This window comes from Trichogramma pretiosum, unplaced genomic scaffold (assembly GCF_000599845.2).
Source record: "Trichogramma pretiosum strain Unisexual culture from Peru unplaced genomic scaffold, Tpre_2.0 scaffold60, whole genome shotgun sequence".
NCBI lineage: Eukaryota > Metazoa > Arthropoda > Insecta > Hymenoptera > Trichogrammatidae > Trichogramma > Trichogramma pretiosum.
The window spans coordinates 784806-807283 of NW_019640805.1; the positions used below are offsets into that span (position 1 = coordinate 784806).

Sequence of the window (22478 nt, forward strand, 5' to 3'; positions counted from 1 at the left end):
AAACTAGTTTTTTTTAAATCAAACTCAAATCAGGAACAAACGCCAACTACGATTCCTTTTAGGCTTTTATAAAGGAGACTGAGTAACGAGAGAAAGAAAGAGAGAGAGAGAGAGAGAGAAGCAAGAGAGGGGAGCGAAAAGAGAAACGCGAGATGAGTTCAAAACGCGGAGAAAGAAAAAAACGAAACGGGCGCCGCATCGCCTTTGATCTACGCTCCCGATGCCGCCAACGTTCACGTGTGCTCGTATACACTATATATGTGCTTCATGCTTGTAAATACTGAAAATGTAAGATATATAATATATGTATGTACATAAACACATATTTATATGTGTGATACTCTAGCTGGGGACGCAAAAAAAGACGGTGATAAAAAAACATATATATTTTTACGAAATGCCGATTAATATCGATCGTTTTGGTTTGCGCTCGTTGGCGCAAAGATCGTTCAGTAACCTTGCTTTCTTCTCTCTTTCCCATTCTCGACTTTTTTGCGCACATTCTCGCACTCTGATAAGACTAGTTCAAATACTAAAGGCGTTACTTTATGCGAAGATAATGAATCGCGAAACTTAGATTTAAGCATTGATCGGTCTCTTGCGCGAAAATAAGAGACGCGAACGAACCACTTTTTTATAATATATATCATGTAAATAATTGAATTCATTTATATTTTTGTACATCTGTTCAGTAATTTTAATATGTGCACATGCGTGTATGTGTTTACATTTTTGATACAATTTATATTACTATTATTTAAGTCTGTGGTGTACAAACGACAAAATAAACAATAATTGAAGGTAAACGATGACTTGTGTCTTGTGCGTTGTAAATTTTTCCTCCATTCCAGCGCCTCCATCGTTCTCGGCGACAGTTCTTTATCTTTATTAATTTCAGTTTCAGTACCAAATCGTCGCAGCGCGTAACGAATATAACCGCGTTAATTGTCACTCGCTGCATGATTTTTTTACGCGCTGTTTAGTTGTACGAGAAAAATAGCAATCATGAATAATACGACATCAGACACGGTGTTTAGATTAAAAAATTTAACACTCGGCCCGGTCGATTATTCACTGTTCGGCGGCCTAATTGGATTAAGTCTCCTCATCGGATTGTACTTTGGATTCTTCAGTAAACAAAATAGCGCAAAGGAATATCTGTTCGGCGGGAAAACGATGGGCTACGTTCCAGTAGCTACGAGCATGTTGGCCGGGTGAGTTGGGAAAAGAAATAAAAACGTTAAATACCAATATAGAATCGTAATTGGATATCACAGCCTGAAAGCGTAAACAGACGGGCGAGGCACGTATTTCACTTGACTCGTACGCTTGTATGCGCTTTCGGTTGTGGCGCGTAAAAATAAAGTGCGCAGCATTGTACATGTGAGAATTTTTACTATATGGCCCACAGACACGTATCGGGAATCACTCTGCTGGGGGTGCCGACGGAAGTCTATCAGTACGGCTCGGCCTACTTCCTCATCGTCATATCGATAGCGACGACCTGCATCGTGACGACCTACGTGTTTCTGCCGGTGTTTTACAAGCTCCAGCTGGAGAGCACCTACGAGTACTTGGAGCTGCGCTTCTCGAGGCGCATCCGCAGCCTCGCCTCCTTCCTCTACATCATCTCGCTGGTCATGTACATACCGATAGTCGTCTACGTACCAGCGCTCGCATTCGCTCAAGTTACCGGCTACAATCTCTACGTTATCATAGCTGTGCTCTGCACCATTTGCATCCTGTATACCAGCCTCGTAAGGACGCTTGATTCCTCTCTACTGCCGCTCGACCGGTTCGATACTTTGAGCTCGCGACAATTTATTATGCCTATAACATGAGGCCCCGCATCGATTGTTACTCGCGGCTTCGTAATTTAGCTTTTTACGCGTATGAAAATATTATTGCGAGATGACGTCATATTTGGAATAGTTTTCTTTTCGTCGCGAGTACGAAGCACGATTCAATATTATTCTTGCGTGCAACGCGTGAACCCCGTGAGACAGCTTTTTTTCCTCGACTAATACTATAAGGTTACATTATGTTACTGATTCAAGATTTGCGCAAAGTTTTTAGCGGTTATTTTTGAAATGCACCTGCCTGCCTGACTTTTACATTTCGTGCATTGCAATTAGCTTTTGTCAAATTATTTACATGCGACTCTTGTGACGGCAGGGTGGAGTCAAGGCTGTCATATGGACGGATACGATTCAATTCGCCTTTACGATGTTCGGACTTTTGATCGTATTTTTCATAGGCCTCAAGACGTCGGGTGGATTTTCGAATGTCTGGGACATTGCGAGTAAAGGCAACCGAACAGAAATATTTGAGTGAAGTAACAGTACTATTTATGCACAATTTCCACGACGATCCGCCAATAGAGCTCATGTATCTCAACATGATTTTCGTTCAATTTTCAGTTGGAGTCTTAGTCCTTACGTACGGAAATCTTTCTGGGGTATGTCCATAAGTTTTAGCGTTATTTTACTTGGTCACTTTGGCATTAGTCAGAATTGTGTTCAACGCTTTTTATCTATATCAAAGGAGGGAAACGTAAGAAAGTAATGGCATTCAGAATATGAACGATTATTATAAAAATCACTTTGAAAAAAATCACCAGTGCTTGCTGCTACCTTTTATTTTTTTTAGAGCTCTATTGCTTCTGGGCATCGGAATGGTCATTATGAAAGTCACTTGTGGCTTGACTGGACTTACCATGTACGCCCGTTATCACGATTGCGATCCTCTCAAAACTAAGGTACATTATCAGCATGAAAGTTGAGGTTGATACTTGATTATCATGTTAATTTCAGGTCGTTCAACGAAGTGACCAAGTACTTCCTTATTATGTGATGGACATAGCAGGTCACCTCGTCGGTCTTCCAGGAGTTTTTTTAGCTAGTGTGGTGAGCTGTGCACTTTCTACGATGAGCGCATCGCTCAACACACTGGCTGGTACAATTTATGACGATTTTATAGATCAATGGCTACCCAAGAGCACTCGCAAAGAAGCCAGAGCTACCACAATCATGAAAGTAATCGCCATCTTATAACATGAAATATTTTAATTCGTATGAAAAGATTCTAAAAATGCGTATTTGGTGTTTTAGATATTATCCATTATCGTGGGCATTATTGGCATGGGGCTGGCATGTTTCGTTCAACATCTCGGCACAATATTTGAAATTTCTTTGAGCGTCCGTAGCATAGCCGAGGGCCCATTATTCGGTTTATTTTTCCTCGGCATGCTCGTGCCATGGGCTGGTAAAAAAGGTGCGCTGATCGGTAGTTTGGTATCCTTGGCTTTCATGCACGTTTTGGTTATTGGCAACCAGTTGAGCACTTTTAAGCGTGGCAACAGAAACACGCCTCTGCCGACGTCCACCGATAACTGCACTTACGCACTGAATCAGACCATTATTCTGCAAAATACTCATTCCGAAAATGTAATTGCTCAGGATGAAGATGATGCAACGTTTTTTCTGTTTCGCATATCAATGATGCATTACACTCTTATTGGTGCCCTCATTACGGTGATTGTTGGATTCGTTGCTAGTACAATTCTTCGCGAAACGGACTTGAACTCCTTAGATCCAGATTATATTACGCCATTAATGAGGAGGTATTATTGTTACATTTTATTTTTCGTGCTTCGAGATCGGTTTTGAATTGAAGCATACTTGAATGAAAAAAAACTCATATCATAAATCGAAGTGTGAATTTTCTACTTGTTTTTTTAGATATCTACCTAAAAAAGAATACACTGAAGTAGCGATGAATGACGTAGTAGCAAATAAAATCGACGACAATAAGGCCAAACCCGATGGAAAAATTGAAAACTCAGATACTAATCTTAATTAAAATACTGGATTTATATTTTGAACATGAAAAATTTCTGTCACCTGTTGACAAAAACGACAAGTATTAGAAAATGTATTAATTATTCAAAAATAGTGTTTAATTAAACCACGACTTCTGAGTCATCAAGCGCCATACATATATAAATTTTAGATTATTTTTTAAAAATACAATAGTTCACAATTACATGCTGGTATTACAATAAATAGTTTCTACACTCTGTATATTAAGCGAATGTATTTTTTATTATGCAATTGAATAATGCAAGATTTTTCAATTGTTTCCTTCATATACATACGATTTATAAATGCACAAACGCTCAATAATCGCATGTGAATTGCGAATATTAAGAGCTTTGTGCGAAAAATTGTATGCGTATCGTTTTATGCCTACAAATGACAAGGTGTGCCAAATATTTTCGTTTCCGATTTATCATCGAGTATTTGTTTGGGTAAATTCAAGAAAGACACCTGAAATCATTACCCATTAATTCAATAAAAAAAAGATTAGATAAGTTTATCGAGAACTGTACCTCGATATTCATGTTTATTTTATGGAAGTCTTAAACGATTTTTCTGTCACTTTAATACATATGTATGGTTGGGACTTACATAATATGCTGCTATGCTGCTCGGATTGCATTGACTCAGTTCGCCATGCAACACGACGCAACATAGTACACGCCAAGACCGGAGCTCGCGAAAATCGACAAGGTGCCTCCGAGTGAACGAGTGACAGCCAATGGGACTATTTACCGACACATCATCGCGACGAGTACAACATTTTCGATATTGTTTTCCCGCGACAATACAGTGTTTTTAGAAAGTGCTCATCGCTGTGAAAAATTCATCGGACGTGAAGTTTTTCTGTGCGTTGCCGGGTTATGCGTTGCTCGGCCGCATAAATACCATTATTTTCTCTGAACGAACGTCAATATTCTCATTTTTTTTTAAGAATGCAATCGATTACTTTTGATTGGATAGACTACCTCGTATTTTGTACTTTATTGGGTGTTAGTTTAGTCATCGGCCTGTACTTTGGATTTTTGAGCAAACAGGACACGACAAATGAGTACCTCTATGGAGGGAAAAAAATGGGATGTTTGCCAGTCGCCGTGAGCCTGCTGTCCAGGTTATTATACAATCGATAAATTTGAATTTAATAGTAACAAAAAGTGCTTATTTATGTCGGCCAAGCGCACGCTCTGATCGGCCTTGTCAGTGATTCGCTACGCCTTTCATGAGCCGATAATTGTTTAATTTCTAGCTTCTTGTCAGGCATCACATTTCTCGGCCTGCCAACGGAGATCTACCTGTATGGGTCAACGTATCTAAGCGCTCCCATCGGGGCGGCTATAACTGCGCTCGTGACGATTTACATATTTCTGCCGGTATTTTTCAAGCTGCAACTGTCGTGCATTAATGAATACCTGGAATTAAGATTTTCCAAGAGCGTGCGCAAGTTGTCATCGGTAGCATATCTCATTGGATTGCTTGCGTCAACATCGTTGATAATCTATGTGCCAGCCTTAGCTTTTTCGCAGGTCACAAATTATAGTATTCACGTTATAACGCCAGTATTAACTATTATATGCATCACTTATACTAGCATGGTACGTACGTGTTTTTTTCTATATTATAGCATAAAACATTATATAAATTCGCTCGCTCAATTACTGAGAATGAATGATTCCTTTTTAATCACTCGGCTTAAGGGATTATAATCGGATTTTTTCAAACCTTAAAATTATTACATTTTTTTATAAGTTGAGTCTGCACTTTAATCTCCGCATTCCTTGTAGTATACGGTGCACTCCATAAAACCTGTAACACGTTCCTTGACGTCAATGATATATGCAAATGTAACAAGTTTGTATTATGCACCTCTTATGTTTTAAACTTAATGATATGCGTTTTCGCGAATTAATGTTTTCTACTTTTTTATTAATTTCCGGAGTTCGTAATGAAGAAAAGCGAATAATTATTCACAATTATCTTAGAAAAATATTTGTCAGCCTCTATAACGGATAAGTGTTATTAACTCAGTACCCAAAAATGATAAAGTGTAATTTGATGGAGAAGTTAAAATATTAAAGTAAAACTTGGGTACTTGATTGAAATATTTCAATTTTCTTTTTCAGGGCGGCGTCAAAGCTGTAATATGGACAGATACTTTTCAATTTTTTTTCACTGTCATTGGTGTAGTTAGTGTTTTTGGTATTGGCTTAAATGAAGAGGGTGGCTTTTCTCGAGTATGGAGTATTGCCAGCGAAGGAAACAGAACGCGAGTTTTCGAGTATTAAAATAATTTCATTCAGCATTTGAAACCTTTATGTCATTCGAATGAAATTTAAAAGATAATTTTTTTTCAAATATTTTAGTATGGATCCAAGTTTATTTAAACGAACTAGTTTTTGGGCAGTACAATCAGCTGTGATTATGGGAAGCGTTGCTCGTTTCAGTATTGGTCAAAAATATGTTCAAAAATTTCTATCAGTTCCTACTGAAAAAGATGCCGTCAAGTAGGCATTTGCTTATATCGGCATTGACGTTTTGATAGACAGATTGTTTAATCGAAACTTTTAATTGCAGAGCAATCGTAATGATGACAGTTGGATGGATCGGGCTTATAATCGTGTGTATGTTTACAGGATTAATCATGTATGTAAAATATCTTGACTGCGATCCACATAAAGCTGGCGTAAGATGCTTTTTTATTAATTTACTATAAATTGAAAAAATAGTATCAATCGATCATAAAGTCAGTTCATATAATTATGTACTGAGCAACAACTTTTTATGAATCATATCATGTAATGTTTAATTTAATTATTAAAAACTTTTTAGTTTGTCGAACGAAGTGATCAAACATTAGTGTACTTTGTCATGGATGTTGCTGGACACATCCGAGGTCTTCCAGGTATTTTTTTGGCAGGCCTCGTAAGTTCATCTCTTGCAACTATGAGCGCATGTTTAAATACATTTAGTGGAATGCTGTACGATGATTTTATCGACCAATGGCTACCTGCATCCAATAAACGAGAATCGAGAGCAGCCAATATTATGAAGGTTAATTGTTTATCATGTAAATCGATGAAGTTTTTCAGTAGTCGGATGTTCTTAATTTTAATCTTGTTTCAATAGTTCAATGTTGTATTGGCGGGAGTTCTTTCCATTTCTTTGGTACTTGTGATGGAAAAATTAGGAACGATCTTTGAAATGGTGTACAGCGTTACCAGCATTTTAGATGCTCCAATTTTTACTCTTTTCACATTAGGCATATTGATACCGTGGACTGGAAAGAAGGGAGCATTGGCCGGTGGCTTGACAACACTGATTTTCATGATGTGGCTCGTTGGTGGATCTCAATGGCACGTGATGAATAAACGCATACAATATGAACAATTTCCAACGAGTACAGACGGTTGCGATGCGTCCTTGAATATATCCATAACGTCAAATTCGACATTATTAGAACCAATTGATGCTGAAGATGAACCCTTTTTCATGTTCCGGATCTCTGTGTTTTACTTTACCTTAATAGGCAGTTTTTTGGGAATAACAGTTGGAGTAGTAACGAGTTACTTGACCAAAGAAATTGACACTTCAACGGTTAACCCTGATCACATCTCACCTTTCCTACATAGGTATAGTAACTACACCATCAATGTAAAGTAGCGTATCCTACTACGATCAATTTATCCAAATTTTATGTTTAGATTTTTGCCGAAAAAGAAATACATCGAAGTCCATATTGATGACATAAAATCCCCGTCGATCAAGGAAAATGGTTATTTTGATTGAATTATTTCGTCATCAAAAATTTTTTAAACTAGTCATTTACGTAAAAAAGTGTACTCAAATTTTTAATAATAAAATTTTTAATAAAATGGATTTCAAGGTCGTTTCTGTTCGAACCCATTTTTACAATTAATATACTAAAAACAAAATTTTGTGTTAATATTCAAGTTGTGTATTTTTTACATACATTTTTACAAATCTGTATATTAAAATAAAAAAACAAACAATGAATATCACAAAATGCTAAATACATTAATACTTTCAAGCCAACAGATTCCGTGTTAAATGAGGTTTAAAATCATTCGATGAAATAATTTTATTGAGACACAATTTGAACGTCTGTACGTATAAGATTGTTGGCGGCGCGTCTAGTTGCAAAGAAATTTTCATGGGCTATTTTATCTTCATATCATTGAGTCAACAATCCAGCTATCTTGCAAATTGTCAGCTCTTGATGAATTGTCCTTGATGCATCATTCATTACTTGAATCTAAGTAATGAAGCTTCATTTTCATCTGGTGTAAAAATTTCGTGTAAAAATTTTGATGTAATTTCAAACTTTTATAACTCCAAGTCCAAGCACCAATAATTAATTTTAGAAGACAACTTTGACTTTATCAGCAACACGTTTTGTGCAAAATATAAGTTATTTTAACCATGGAACAGTTAACTTTTGGATGGACCGATTATACCTTGTTTGGAGGTTTACTTGGTGTAAGCCTGTTAATAGGGATATATTTTGGATTTTTTAGTAAACAAGACAGTGCCGCAGAATATCTATTCGGCGGAAAATCTATGGCATATGTGCCCGTGGCAACGAGTATTTTAGCTAGGTAAGTGTTTTCAGCTTTACATATATTTGTAAAGAACTACGATAATCGATAGAGATATTTATGATTTACAGTTTATTATCAGGCATAACATTTTTGGGGATTCCAACAGAAGTTTATTTTCATGGAGCTGAATTCGTGAACACAGCTATTCCAGCTGTATTAAATTCACTGATCTCTGCTTACATCTTCATGCCCACTTTTTACCATCTTCAACTTGCCAGCAGTTATGAATATTTAGAACTCCGATTTTCAAGATTGATTCGGCTCTTGGCTTCTGGTCTTTATGTTGTATCATTATTGTTGTACATACCACTTGTGGTGTATGTACCAGCACTTGCATTCTCACAAGTAACAGGCTATAGCATTCATACGATAACACCGGTTTTTAGTATAGTTTGCATTACATATACCACAATGGTGATTACTTTTATGAATCTGTGAATTTAAATCTAATTGTGCGCTCTCACTGAAATGTGAAATTTTAATTGGAAAATAATTTTCATCAAGGGTGGTGTTAAAGCAGTAGTATGGACCGACACTATTCAGTTCGTATTTACGATTGGAGGTTTAATAACGGTACTGACAATAGGTGTTAATGCTGTTGGAGGTTTCTCTGAAGTTTGGAGGATTAATAAAGAAGGAAAGCGACTGGATATTTTTGAGTGAGCTTCCTAACTACTGATTCAAGGGTCTCTGATAAGTGTTTAACAGAGAACTTTTCATTCCAGTCTCAATCCTAATCCGTTCGAGAGAAATACATTCTGGGGAATGACTGTTGGATCGCTTTTTTTATACCTCAGCCGCATCGCTGTGGGACAAAAGTTTATTCAGAGATTTTTGTCTATTAAGGAAGAAGTTGACATCAAGAAGTAAGAGATTGTATAAAATTTTAATGGCACTTTAATTTTCGAGCCACTTCCTTGCAGAGCCCTGTTTCTCATGGCAGGAGGATGGGTTGTTTTACAACTATGCTGTGTACTCACTGGCCTCATTGTCTACGCAAAGTACCACGACTGCGATCCATTGGCTGCAAATGTATGGGAAACTAAAAATAAATATTTGAAGTTTGTAAATTTAAAGCTCAATTTTGTTTCATAGTTTATTAAACGAAGCGATCAAACATTACCATTTTATGTGATGGACGTGGCTGGACACGTGCATGGCTTACCGGGCGTTTTTCTTGCTGGTCTTGTCAGTTCTGCTCTTTCAACTATGAGTGCAAGTTTAAATTCCTTATCTGGTATCATTTACGAAGATTTTGTCGACAGATGGATACCAGATTCGCCCAACAGAGATTCAAAGGCTGCCAATATTATGAAAGTAAGATTAATATCATCTTTATTTAAAACTCTTTCGATTTATGATTATGATGTTTTTTTTCTAGCTTATATCGGTAATAATTGGTTTCATCACGATCGCCATGATCTTCGTGATCGAGCATTTGGGCACTATTTTCGAGATGGCCAATAGTCTCAGCAGTATCGTGGATGGTCCCTTATTGGGACTTTTTATTCTCGGCATGCTGATTCCTTGGGTAGGGAAAAAAGGAGCTTTAAGTGGGGCTTGTTTAGCTCTAGTCCTGATGACCGCGTTGGTTGGTGGAATACAGTGGAACACGATGACAAAGCGAATACATTATTCGACTTTACCAACGTCAATTGAAAACTGCACAATTTTACATAATGAAACTATTACTCATGAAACGACAACTCCCGCACCTCAAAATATCGACGACGAACCATTTATATTATTTCGTTTATCAATTATGTTCCTTTCACTTACCGGGACATCGATTACAGTTATAGTTGGAGTTATTGTCAGCTGGATCACGGGAGAAGTCGATGTATCAAAACTAGACCCAAAGCATTTTGCACCAATCGTTAGGAGGTACGCAAATTTTTTTTCATATAGTCAATCCGGTAAATAATAATATACGATTTTGAGCTTTAATGTAAATGCATAACTTTTGGCCTTAAGTACTTTAATGATCAAGAAATCGTAAAGGTATGTCAAGCCCACTAAGTTGGTGAAACATTTTTAGTTAGATTCACAATTAGACTAAAGTGTAGATTATAACGTTCAAATGCAAGTTAACAATGAAACTTCTCATGATTCTAAGAATAATTCTAAAATTTTAGATTTCTTCCCAAACGAAAATATACTGAAGTACCGCTAAAAGAATTTACTGAAGAAAAAGAAATGATTTGAACGAGATCTACCGTACAAATCCATCACATCTGGAGGAATGGAGATAGGCCTGTGTATAGCATTAGTAGACAAAATCATCATTTTGACAAAAAAACATTAATGTTTACAAACATTAAACTTTTCAAAACCACATTGGTTTGGCAAACTATATCACATTGAATTAATGGAAAAAGTGGATCTTCAATAAAGTGCAAACAGAAGAATAAATGTATATTCACTGGGGGTTCATTTGGACAACTTGAAGCTATAATTTTCAAAAAATATTTAAAAAATATGTAAATAAAGCTAATAACTGAACATATTTGTCCACTTGTTCATTTGGAATTGCCATTTGAAATTATAAAAATCAGGATTATAATCTTATAAATAATATAATCAGAGATCAAAATCGAAAGCAATAAAAAGATAACTACTCTTGCAACTAATTGTAAATTCTGATTTAATTTTCTGTACAATATTTTCTGTAAACTATTTAATAAATGTTTTGGATCATTTCGCAGCGGGGGTGACGATAGTGGCAAATTCCGCAAGTTTGGAAAAATACAACTGAGACTTACTTGACAAAAAGTTTCGATTCGAATGAAATTTTGTTTACCGCGAGGCTTATTGTCTTATCTGAATCTCAGTCTAATTAAATACCTTGAAATTGACATTCATCTCTCGTGCAGTCTCGATTTAAACTTAGTTTGCATCGCGTCGATTTTGTTTTAAACGTCGTTAAAAGTTTTCACTTAAATTTAAGATATATATTTTTTACGTAACTCAGTTGTGGGAAATCGAAGTTGAAAATGAAGTACGTGATGTCAACTCTCGCTCCGTCGGTCGAGATGAAGCAGTTAATTTTCGGCTGGTCCGATTACTGCTTGTTTGGCATCCTAATAGGTTGCAGTCTTCTGATCGGTCTGTACTTGGCCATCTTTAGCAAGCAAAACAGCTTCTCAGAATATTTGTATGGTGGTAAGCACATGCACTACATACCAGTAGCTATCAGCATTTTGGCTAGGTATTATATTTATCATTGTCCTTCAATCAGAGATCAATTTGACGAGGTCAGCTGTACTTTAAATAATTATCTCGCGTAGTTTTTTGTCAGGCATCACATTTTTGGGTGTACCCACGGAAGTTTACCTGCACGGAAGCCAATACTTTGCGGCCACCGTCGCGGCACTATTCATAGGGCTGATCTCGGCTTACGTAACGATTCCAGTGTTCCATCAGCTGCAGGTGTGCAGCTGTCACGAGTACTTGGAGATGCGATTCTCCCGAACGGTTCGAGTGTTTGCTTCGGCTCTCTACGTAATATCCCTGTTCGTCTACATCCCAGTCGTCGTGTACACGCCAGCTCTTGCCTTTTCTCAAGTGACGGGCTTTGACCTACATGTGATAACGCCGTTTTTCTGTGTCATTTGCATTACCTACACAACGTTCGTAAGTTTCGACATACCTATATGCATTATAATACGCATTATAGGCACGATCGACCGATAGACGAGGCTTGGCTAATAAAAGCTATAAAAATTGAATGATTCGCGTTGTACATAGACAGCTTTGAATCCAGGGTGGCGTGAAAGCTGTAGTCTGGACCGATACTCTGCAATTCATTTTCACGATAGGAAGTCTTGCCACCGTATTGATTTTAGGCGTCATCGCTGTCGGCGGTATCGAGTCAGCATGGCAGATTGCCGATAAAGGAGGAAGAATCAAATTTTTCGAGTATTATTCAAAATAAAACTCTCACAAATCAATTTATTATTCAAATGTCTATAAATCGAATTACTTTATATGACAGCTTCAATCCAAGTCCATTCGACAGAAATACCATTTGGGCAATGTCTTTCGGAATGACGTTTACGATGCTCAGCCGTTTCGGTTTGGGCCAGAAATACATTCAAAGATATCTGGCCATTGAAAAGTTGCCCGACGTCCGGAAGTAAGTATTTTGAGTTGGACGATCGCTAGTAAAATTCCGGTTAATGCACAAGATAATAAACTTTTAGGGCAGTACTGCTGACATCGATCGGCTGGGCGACTCTGCAGGTGTCTTGCGTTTACGCCGGAATCATCATGTACGCCCGCTACCACGACTGCGATCCCTACACAGCCCAGGTATGCCTGCAATACGTACCTAACAAATATATTAGCACCGCATCATTTTAAACGTAAAACGTCGTTCGGTCGCTGTCAAAGTTAGTGAAGCGTAACGATCAAACGCTTCCCTACTACGTAATGGACATTGCCGGACATATATTTGGTTTGCCTGGCATATTTCTGGCTGGCCTCGTGAGCTCCGCGCTCTCGACTATGAGCGCCAGTCTAAATACGCTCTCCGGCACTATTTACGAGAACTTCATCGATCGCTGGATCACCGAAGGCGCCGACAAAGATGCAAAGGCAGCTAAAATTATGAAGGTATGAAAGCTCTCCGTGCTTACCTTTCGTGTACGCTAAATATAAAGATTAACTTACACACATGGACGATTGAAAATCATTGGTTGACCTAATTGATATTTATCCGGTAGATCATGGTAGTGATAATTGGCCTCGTGACTATTGGACTGATATTCATTATCGAAAAGCTGGGCACCGTGTTCGAGATGGCTTATGGTTTAAACAGTGCAACCGAAGGTCCTCTACTGGGTCTCTTCATTCTGGCTATGATGGTGCCGTGGGTAGGCAAAAAAGGTGCCATCACGGGGGCCTGCGTTGGCCTGACTTTCATGGTGTGGCTCGTCGGTGGTACTCAATGGCACGTCGTTCACAAACGCATACGCAACCCCAGCTTGCCGGTGTCCGTCGAAAACTGCCCTTACCCGTTGAACGAGACGGTTCAGGAGCAGGCAGCGACGCCCCTGCCGCCCCTGGCACCCGAAGAGGAGCCCATGATACTTTTCCAAATAGCTATTCTGTACTTCACCCTCATTGGCAGTGTTATCACGGTAGCTGTGGGCTGCGCTGTATCTTGGTTTCTTAGCGAGACCGACGATGTAGCAAATGTCAATCCTGATCACGTATCTCCCGTCATTAGGCAGTTAGTATAATTTCCATTGTCAACATTTTTTACTTTATTATTCGAGTGACACTTTTTAGATATTTGTAATTAATTATAAATGTGTTTTCTTACAGCTGGATACCAAAACAAGAAGTTCAGTCTGAAATGCAAACGAATGGATTTGTTAATGTTTCACCGAAACCAGTGGTTGGGGGAGAGGACGAAATAGAAAGCAGCAGTCTCGATCGTGGTAAAAATAAAAAAGAAGAAGTAAATTAAAATCCTAACTATAAGAATTATATTAATGATCAACTTTTAAATTATTATAAAATGTACAAAGATCAAAATTTGAAATAAAATTTTGCCTCTAGACGCTGTTACGTTATAACAGTTAATAATTAGCTTTTTCGATCGAAAATGATTATTAGAGTAATATCGCTCTAAAGAACAAATTTATCTTATTGAAATGTATTGTATATTTTTGATATAAAGTTACATTTAGCTTTTCTTTACTATTATTAAGAACTATCATAAAATAATAAAGGTTAAGTTGCTTAGAAAATTTGGTAAAAAGACTTTTATTAAAAAATGTTGATAAATTCTCTCAAATTTATTTTAAAAGTCGTTATAATTTATAATGAAATTCGTTTAAGCTCCGAATAAAAAGCTACGATAATTTATTTCAATCATTGTTTAGTTTATTTGTAATATATTTAATTTATGCAGAAGCAATTGAATGAAAAGTTCAGGAAATATTATAAAAACAGATATTCTTCATATCAATGCTGTATTTACGCGCGCACTCCTGTTTATCGATTAAACCTTACGCAGGCGCAGCTTCGCTTCGGCTGCAAGTGAATTTTTTTCTCACTTGAAACGTATACATAGTTTATAAAGGAATTTTTTACCCGATCAATCAAAAATTCAGTAGGTTCTCTATTTTTAACAAGTAGACCCTATGATAAGAGCTATTCAATTATTTCGAATTCGATGTTATAAAAAAAGTACTACGATAAAGAATTTGAGGAGTTCGAATGAAACAACTATATAATCTAAGAGAAACATTATTTGAGGATAATTGTAAAACCGAGGGTTTGAGTTATCCAAATATTTTTCATTGAGATTTTCGAGTGGTTGGATCCTCATTGAGATAATCCGGAAATAATCCGGAACCCTTCGTGAAGAGTCGAATTTTGTCGAAAAACATCTTCTGTAAACAATGACACGTCCATTATCGAAGGTAAGAGCGAAGAAAAAAATTGTCTCTCTCACCCGCGGTAAGAGCTCGTATCCGCGGAGGAGAAAAAGCGAGCGAGCGAGCGAAGAAGGGGTTGATTCGGCGTGCAGACTGGGCGCGCCTACACACGTGCGCCGGTTCGTGCACGCATGTCTGCACGTACGTACAAGTACGCAGGTACATACGTACGTGTGCGTATACATATTTGTTGCTACTATTTGCCCATGACGGCGGCGGCGGCGCGCATCTGTATGCGTTAGTCGCTCATACACACACACATCCGATTCCGATATACGGCAGAGGAGCTGCGAGCAAAAACGACGAGAGAGGCAGAATCGCCGAGTCGCTGCTGCTGCATGCGGGGGGGCTCGCTCACGAGTGCGCCGCAGTTGCTCTACGGTGTATACGGGCAGAGACAGCCAAGAGTGCAGTCCGCGAACGAGCTTTCCTTTCTCTCGGCCGCAACAAGTTAAACTTGCTACTGTGTGGCTGCGCTGCTCGAGAAGAGAGCTCGTGCCAAAAAGCCGCCGCTATTATATACGGCTCTCGGCCTCGGCCCAACGACAAAAGCCTCTCTTGTATATAGATATATATGTTGCGTCGCTTCCAGCAGCTCCGAGCCACCCACTAAGCCGCACATGTAGCCGAACTAATTCGGCGTCAGCTGTGACGCGAACCCTTCCTACCTTCCTCCGTACGCCCATGTTAAATATCCGCGAGGAATGTGTGACACAGGGATGCCGAGGAGGACGAGAGGAGCAGCGGAGTCGGCTTCGATGCTCGCTTGAGTCGGGGATGGAACGGGCCTCGCTACACTCATGCAGGTGGGCTCTTGACACTTTTGTCTTTTTCTTGACTTGATCCTTCACTTTACACGTAATCATATTTTCGGCTCGAACGTATTAATTTCTATTTAGATAACATAACGCCTGACTTTATGAGCTTGTAAATATACGCGCTGTTTCTAGTCGTAAAAAGTCATGTTTTCTCTTTTTAATATCGTCATCTGAGCCGATGCCACAACTTAGAGCGTATAATATACGAAAATTTCTTTTCTTTCGTATCTATTTACATTAGACGGGGTTTCGATTCATCGGGCTTACGTAATTTATGACAGTGAATGCATCGAGTTATTTCGAGTGGAAAACTAATGTTTAAAATACATTCGTTATTTACTTATATTAATGTAAACAATGTCTGCTTGTTCTAAATTCAAGTGTTTGATGTTTTAAACTAGGTTATTTATTTTCTGACGTTACTATTGATATTGCCATTTTTCATTCTTTTTAGTCTTCTTTTACTTTTATACGTAAGTACGTTTTTTTTTTATGAAAACCTTGTAATTTGTAAATGTCGTTTCAAGGCGATCGCGCGAAACAATTATCGTCAATTCGTAAAAAATTGATCCTTCACTATTTGAGTAATGTTTCGAATGGATGAAAAATTGCAACTGAGCACTTGTCAAGAAGTGCATGTGCGTATTAACGGTAAAGTAACGACTTCGCTCGGGTCAGCTTCGAACGTTGCGCGACATTGCCCTATTATCCAGCCGCGCATCGAGCACTAACAAACGTACGCGTAGCCGCACGATGCTAGATCGAACAAACGGCAGCTCGACTCTATCCTTCAAGCAAACGTATATATAATACGCTTATACGCGCGTTGAATCGCGCGCCAACGACGCAAAAAATGTCATCTCGTTCTCACGCTTGGTTTATTTTCATTTCAAGAGTAGCTGCAGTCGTATCGGGAGAAAGAAAACGACCCGACAGTTTTCTAGTGCAGCAGTCACATCCGTAGCTGAACGCAGCATCGTAAAAGAAATTTCAAACGGCCAGAGCTACGAGTCTCAAAAACAGCGCTGGCGTCAGGTCCACTGCTCGGGCGTCCATCTGTCCATCATAATGGGATTGGCACGCGGAAAAAGGAGCCAAGTCGTGCGTGGAACAATATCATGATGTGCCGGCTAATTGTGGCCTGCCGCCGCGCAGAAAAACCGAATATAATAATAGAGAATAGACACGTCGAAATGGAGCAGCGCTACGCGAACGCGGTCAATGCTCTCGTTTCGTTGCATTGAAAAGTGAGTCGCACACGTGGGCGTATAAGAGAAAATCTACATCGTCGTCGACTCGTCGTCGGCGATTATGACATTTGTGCCCGACGATCAAGCTGAAAATGTGGCTTCTATCTTGACTTGGCGAGAATTTAATATTCGAACGCAGGAATGCTTCATAAAGTCTTACGTTTAAAATATGCATTAACAGAATTCCAAGATCAATGTCAGTGTTTCGGAAACACGAACAAAAATCGAAATTTTGTTACTATTAAAGTTCAATTATCAAATTATACAACAAATTTGATGAACTTCGACGGCAAGAAAATTGTAATCTGATTAAATTTTTTCATCGAAATATGATACGCAAAAAATAACTTGAACTTTTCTGGGGGCTCGAATACTTGCGATACTTTATTCTAACTATCACGACGCGTTAGGTACTGCTTTGAAGCAATAAATATGATAATTTTGTTTGTTCTAGAAATTCATGGACTCTCGAAAATGCATCGAGTGGTGTCTTAGCGTGAGCAGGAGAGATAGCAGGCAGGCAAAATAGCGCCGAAAACGGGCCGACGTTTTATCAAGAGCATAAAAGTGCCGGTGGGTAGTGCGCCGCATCAGGCCATTGTGCGATGCGTCCTAGACTGCGCGATGAGCGGACCAAAGGCGGCGAGTGCGCAGCTGCTGCAACGAGGCCTCGTGGCTCTCGGCCTGGCGCTGGCCCTCGTGCTGCTCATCGTCCTGGCCCGTCGACGACTTTTGACCCAGGAAGAGCAGTCCCGAGCGCGCCACAGTCTGCTCGTTGAGATCCTGGCCAACGTGAGCGAGGGCCTCGGGCGCCTCGAGACCGGTCTCGACGACATAGCTGTCCGCACGGCCGCGGCCAAGAATCAGCTCTCTCGGCTGACCGACGCCCGCCGGCAGAATCTCCTGGCCTGCGCCCTGCTGCGCGAGCGTAAAGTCTTTCAAGATGAGTATGCGCGGAAAAAAGTCGACGCTGCATCGATCGACGACCCAGCCAAATCTAATGTATCTTGAGGCTGTATCGTGATCCAAATAACTGAACCGAATGACGATTCAACTTTGCAATCGAGAGAACATTTTATAAGAGCTTTTTAGGTGCACTTTTTTAGGTTCGTGCCTCTTATCAGAAACTTAATCGAAATGCGCAACGTATTATAATCCACAAAGAATTTTTAGATTGTCACAAAGTGATAATTTTACAGTAACTTTCGCCCGCAACATCTTGTTTGTTGCTCATCCAGGCAAATCAATAAGGACACCCCTTTTTGGCAATTTTGAAACGTTCTATAGACTAAAAATTGATACATTCCGCTGCACCAATTTATCCAATAATCAGCACGTTTATACACTGCTCAAACTCAGTAGCTCATCAATTTTTTAAAGTGAGAACTGTGTACCTAAAAAAATGAAGATTTGCTTTATATATTAAGGAAGTTCTTGCGACTGTAACTTACATCAAGTTAAAACTGTACTCATGCGTATACGCAAAACTTTTACTTTTGACGAGAAAAATCTCAATTTCTTCCGAATCAACACATACTTCATGAGATATCATTAGAATTCATAGACTTTTTTGTTTATTTATTAAAAAGTACTGTCTAGAATCTAGACTTTTTTTCGCAAGAATCCACTTGATTATTTTTCTTATATTATTGAATTGATCAATTGAAAAAAAGAGAAAAATGAAAAAACAAAGCAATAATCTAATCTACTCGAATCATACATTAAAGGCCTAATATTTTTTACATTATTTTTTACATTAAATAATATAATATTGTAGTCATAAATATAAATTTGGTTGCTATTTCAATTTAGCGTATGCACCACTGTGACCTATATCAACAATATCTTGTTGAAATGTTGACCACCGTTCTAAAAAACGGAAATGCACATTTGCGTAAAGAAGCTAACTTATTTATTATATATAATATATGATTACTCCAATGTCGGCCTTGTAATCGACCAATGTAAATAGAATACATTAAATAAGATTTCTACAAAATAATAGAATATCAGGAACAATTATATCATGCGTTGGGAACATTCATAAATGTTTAAATTGCTAAATTGCCGAGTTATTTTTAAATGGCTACATTATAACTGAGGAATAATGTAAATATCCTCTTTAAGATTTTAAAAATATCTAGTTATAGATCCAGACAATCAGTTTGTCGATTGATTATTTATGATTCCTATTTGTACTATATATTCGATAAGAATTATTTTTACTCTGGATAAAGAATAATTCTTAAAAAATTCACTCAAGATAATTGACACTAAATTTTAATACTTTTAATGAGAACCATGTTCATATTAAGATTATCTGATAAATTTTTAAAGTATTTAGTGATAGATGAGAAACATATGTGCCAAATATTTTGTAAAATAATTTTAATTTCAGTTCGAATATGAAATACAAGTGTAAATATAACTAGTTTCTTTATATCATTAGCTATAAAGTTTCAAACAAAGACAACACAACTTTAATATGTGAAAGTATTTTACTTTGCATCATACTTAAATAAAATAATGTTAATAAGCATATTGTTCAGGCTAAATAAAAATTTGAAAATATTCAAAGATGAAAAATATGGTTTTTTGTCCCGCAACAGGTAATTTCTGGAAAATCAATTAAAAACCAATAATATTCTAACGTTTAAGTATTGAATAATGCTCAATCGCAAAATCTTTGAAAATTCATATAAAGAATTCCACATATCTCGAGAAGCAAAAGCTGTTGATGAAAAATGATTTTAGAAAGTTGTTTCTGATACTTTTGCGTTTAATTAAAATAAAACCTCTCTAACTTTGTTGTAAAACCAATGGAGACTCTTGGTCATCAGTATTAATTTAGTAATAACATGATGGAAAGTCACTGCGCACCCAGCTTTTTACAAAAGTCAAAGAGTGGGAGAAATTGTGGCGAGACAAGTTCGCGCGATGGCAAATGCGAACTCAAAATGCCTCGCGTTTCAAAATCTAACGGGATATTTGCTCCTAATGAATGAAACGGAATCGACCCTCTCAATAAACAATTCATTACAATGAAGGTTTTAAATAATTGTCTTGTACAAAGATAGATTTTATTTAGGCATTAAATTTATATTAATCTTATACACGTAATAATTTTGTATTTTACTAAAGGGTAAGATCAGTTGACGGTCAATTCTTTTTATTTATAGTTATTGCTTATTTGTTTATTACACTTACAATTAGTTTAATCGCTTGAATTATTTACATTTAAAAAATAGTACATTACTGCCCTAGATCGCGAAAAACCGGAAAGTCCTAGAGCACTTGTAGTTAGCGACCGAGACAAAGCCGATACGAAATAAGTTAGTTACGATACAATTTTGTCCACTGAATTACGGAACGTCGTATGCTTATACAAGTCCCACACCGTCCGAATTCGTGTCAAAAGGACAAAATTAGTCCACGGACATTGTACGTATATGTCTTAATTATAATTGTACCTACGCATTATTCACTGTTTCTATTGTTTTTGGTATGAACAGGCCATCTGTATTTGAATAGCTCATTTTTATGACCGTAGACTCAGATTTCTAATTAATAACTCGTAAGAAAAGAAAGTAATATCGAGAAAAAATATGCATTCTATTGGCCTGAAACCATATGCTACTCCTTTTTGATATCTCCGGTAATCAACGAAAATACCAAGTTATAATTTAGTATGCGTTTAAGATGATGAATCGAACGTTTTAAAATATTTCAGTCTTAAGCCAAAATTCATCGAGTGTACATCGGGAGCAGTTTTAAGTTTTGTGCTGCGTGTTTCTCGTGGTGCTGTGCAGTGGAAATTTAATTACATTTCTGATATTTAGACCCTTTTGATATTATCCGAAGAGGTAAATTTATTCTGATAAATATGGGTTTTTTTTGTGTGAGCAAAATCATCCGCAATATTTTTCAATCAAAAAAGAAAAGCTCGAAAAAAGCGAAAAAAGATTTAGAAATATTCAACAAAGTTCATCAATGTGGTGACGAAGCTATTTTTAAAGATCTAGCAATACTTTTCCAGAGAATTTCTTTGAACATTCAAACGAAAGAAGATTTGCCTACATTTTTTGAATATGAATTATCTGCATTTCCTACCACGTTGTTTGATGCAAATGGAATGAGAAAAACAAGAAATATCGAATTTTACTTACATTTTAATTTCATTTATGATATTTCTCCTCACATAAATGATTATTTTGTAATCGACGGATGTTTTCTTTTACAACATATTGTTTGGCCCGCAAAAACACCAGTCAAGAATATTATCAATTTCTTTATCAATTATATTGTTGAACATTACTCTCGAAAATGTTGTGTTATATTCGATGGATATCCTGAATCTGTTGATGGAAGATGGTATATAAAAACTGCAGAGAGGCAAAGGAAAAATATAGGACGAGAAATTGAAATCTATGAAGACGGCATTATTGGTGTAGCCTCAGATACATTTTTTAATGTAACTACAAATGAAGTAAGATTGATTCACATACTTTGTAAGAAATTAAATGAGGCAGGTTTTTCAACGAAAATTGCCGAAGAAGATGCCGATGCATTAATTGTTGAAATGGCTATGCGCTATGCTAATGAAAACTACAGGACATGGATCGTTGGAACTGACGTAGAGTTATTGACAATTTTAACAGCACGAACACAGCATTTGGACAATATATTTTTTTTGCACCAAGAAAAAGATTTCACTTTCCACGTGTGCAGCAATCAAAGTTTCAAATATCCTCAACTTCAGTGTATTATATTATTCCTACATGCATTTTCAGGATGCAACACAACCTCATCTTTTTTGAATAAAAGAAAACGAGCATTAATTAAATTATTTTTGAAGAGAAAAGATTTGATATTGGAAGCAAAAAAATTTTATTATACAAACACACCAAGGCACGAAATTGCATTTTCTGGTATGAAAATAGCTCAAGAGTTATATGGCGGAAAAAATCGAGATATTACACTGAATGAATTACGATTTCGTCGTTTTGTCAAACTAAGTGGAAAGGGGTTGGTAAAATTTGAATCTTTACCACCTACAGAAGGCAGTGTTATACAACATGCGTATAGAACATATTTGCAAGTGCAATCTTGGCTTGGCAACAAAAAAAGAGCTACTGATTGGGGCTGGTATATGACAAATGGAAATCTCATTCCTTTGCACAGCGATATGCCCCCTTTTCCACAGGAGCTCGAAGACTACTAATATGATCACTAGTCTTACTCTGATCTGTGATTTTTTGCATTTAAGAAAATTTCTCCTGTGTTCGAGATTCAATAATACAATTCATAAAACTTCATTGTAAAAAAATTTTAAAATTAAGAAAAATAAAAGTATTTCATCAAATGATTAAAAATGTTGTGCCCAATTAAAACAAATTAATTAAAGTTATTCCTTAAAAAACAATATTATTTAAAATGTATTCAGTCGTTTGCTTGATTTAAAAAACAA

General features: G+C 37.3%; 6 protein-coding genes across 6 annotated transcripts; all 6 read left to right on the forward strand.

Annotated features, from left to right (window-relative positions):
* Window positions 1–919: 919 nt before the first annotated feature.
* Window positions 920–3988, forward strand: LOC106649817 (sodium-coupled monocarboxylate transporter 2-like). Its single transcript, XM_014367452.1, has 8 exons — window positions 920–1214; window positions 1412–1757; window positions 2176–2330; window positions 2421–2561; window positions 2650–2758; window positions 2814–3035; window positions 3111–3622; window positions 3741–3988. Exons 1-8 carry the CDS (start codon window positions 1006–1008, stop codon window positions 3859–3861), a joined length of 1815 nt encoding a protein of 604 aa, XP_014222938.1. The 5' UTR covers window positions 920–1005; the 3' UTR covers window positions 3862–3988.
* Window positions 3989–4530: 542 nt separating this feature from the next.
* LOC106649815 (sodium-coupled monocarboxylate transporter 2-like) lies at window positions 4531–7689 on the forward strand. The gene is made up of 8 exons (XM_014367448.2): window positions 4531–4989; window positions 5125–5470; window positions 5999–6153; window positions 6239–6379; window positions 6450–6558; window positions 6705–6926; window positions 7002–7504; window positions 7577–7689. Exons 1-8 carry the CDS (start codon window positions 4814–4816, stop codon window positions 7659–7661), a joined length of 1737 nt encoding a protein of 578 aa, XP_014222934.1. The 5' UTR covers window positions 4531–4813; the 3' UTR covers window positions 7662–7689.
* A 467-nt stretch (window positions 7690–8156) lies between these two features.
* On the forward strand, window positions 8157–11124 carry LOC106649802 (sodium-coupled monocarboxylate transporter 2-like). The gene is made up of 8 exons (XM_014367431.2): window positions 8157–8491; window positions 8563–8908; window positions 8999–9153; window positions 9220–9360; window positions 9418–9526; window positions 9590–9811; window positions 9876–10378; window positions 10630–11124. The coding sequence occupies exons 1-8, from the start codon at window positions 8316–8318 to the stop codon at window positions 10697–10699; spliced, it is 1722 nt and encodes a 573-aa protein (XP_014222917.1). The 5' UTR covers window positions 8157–8315; the 3' UTR covers window positions 10700–11124.
* Window positions 11125–11385: 261 nt separating this feature from the next.
* Window positions 11386–14048, forward strand: LOC106649753 (sodium-coupled monocarboxylate transporter 1-like). Its single transcript, XM_014367344.2, has 8 exons — window positions 11386–11702; window positions 11782–12127; window positions 12258–12412; window positions 12489–12629; window positions 12697–12805; window positions 12887–13108; window positions 13219–13727; window positions 13823–14048. The coding sequence occupies exons 1-8, from the start codon at window positions 11488–11490 to the stop codon at window positions 13965–13967; spliced, it is 1842 nt and encodes a 613-aa protein (XP_014222830.1). The 5' UTR covers window positions 11386–11487; the 3' UTR covers window positions 13968–14048.
* Window positions 14049–15325: 1277 nt separating this feature from the next.
* LOC111693884 lies at window positions 15326–19567 on the forward strand. The gene is made up of 2 exons (XM_023459950.1): window positions 15326–15749; window positions 17466–19567. The coding sequence occupies exon 2, from the start codon at window positions 17636–17638 to the stop codon at window positions 18020–18022; it is 387 nt and encodes a 128-aa protein (XP_023315718.1). The 5' UTR covers window positions 15326–15749; window positions 17466–17635; the 3' UTR covers window positions 18023–19567.
* A 1253-nt stretch (window positions 19568–20820) lies between these two features.
* Window positions 20821–22232, forward strand: LOC106649752. The gene has a single exon (XM_014367343.2). The coding sequence runs from the start codon at window positions 20895–20897 to the stop codon at window positions 22230–22232; it is 1338 nt and encodes a 445-aa protein (XP_014222829.1). The 5' UTR covers window positions 20821–20894.
* The last annotated feature ends 246 nt before the right edge of the window (window positions 22233–22478 follow it).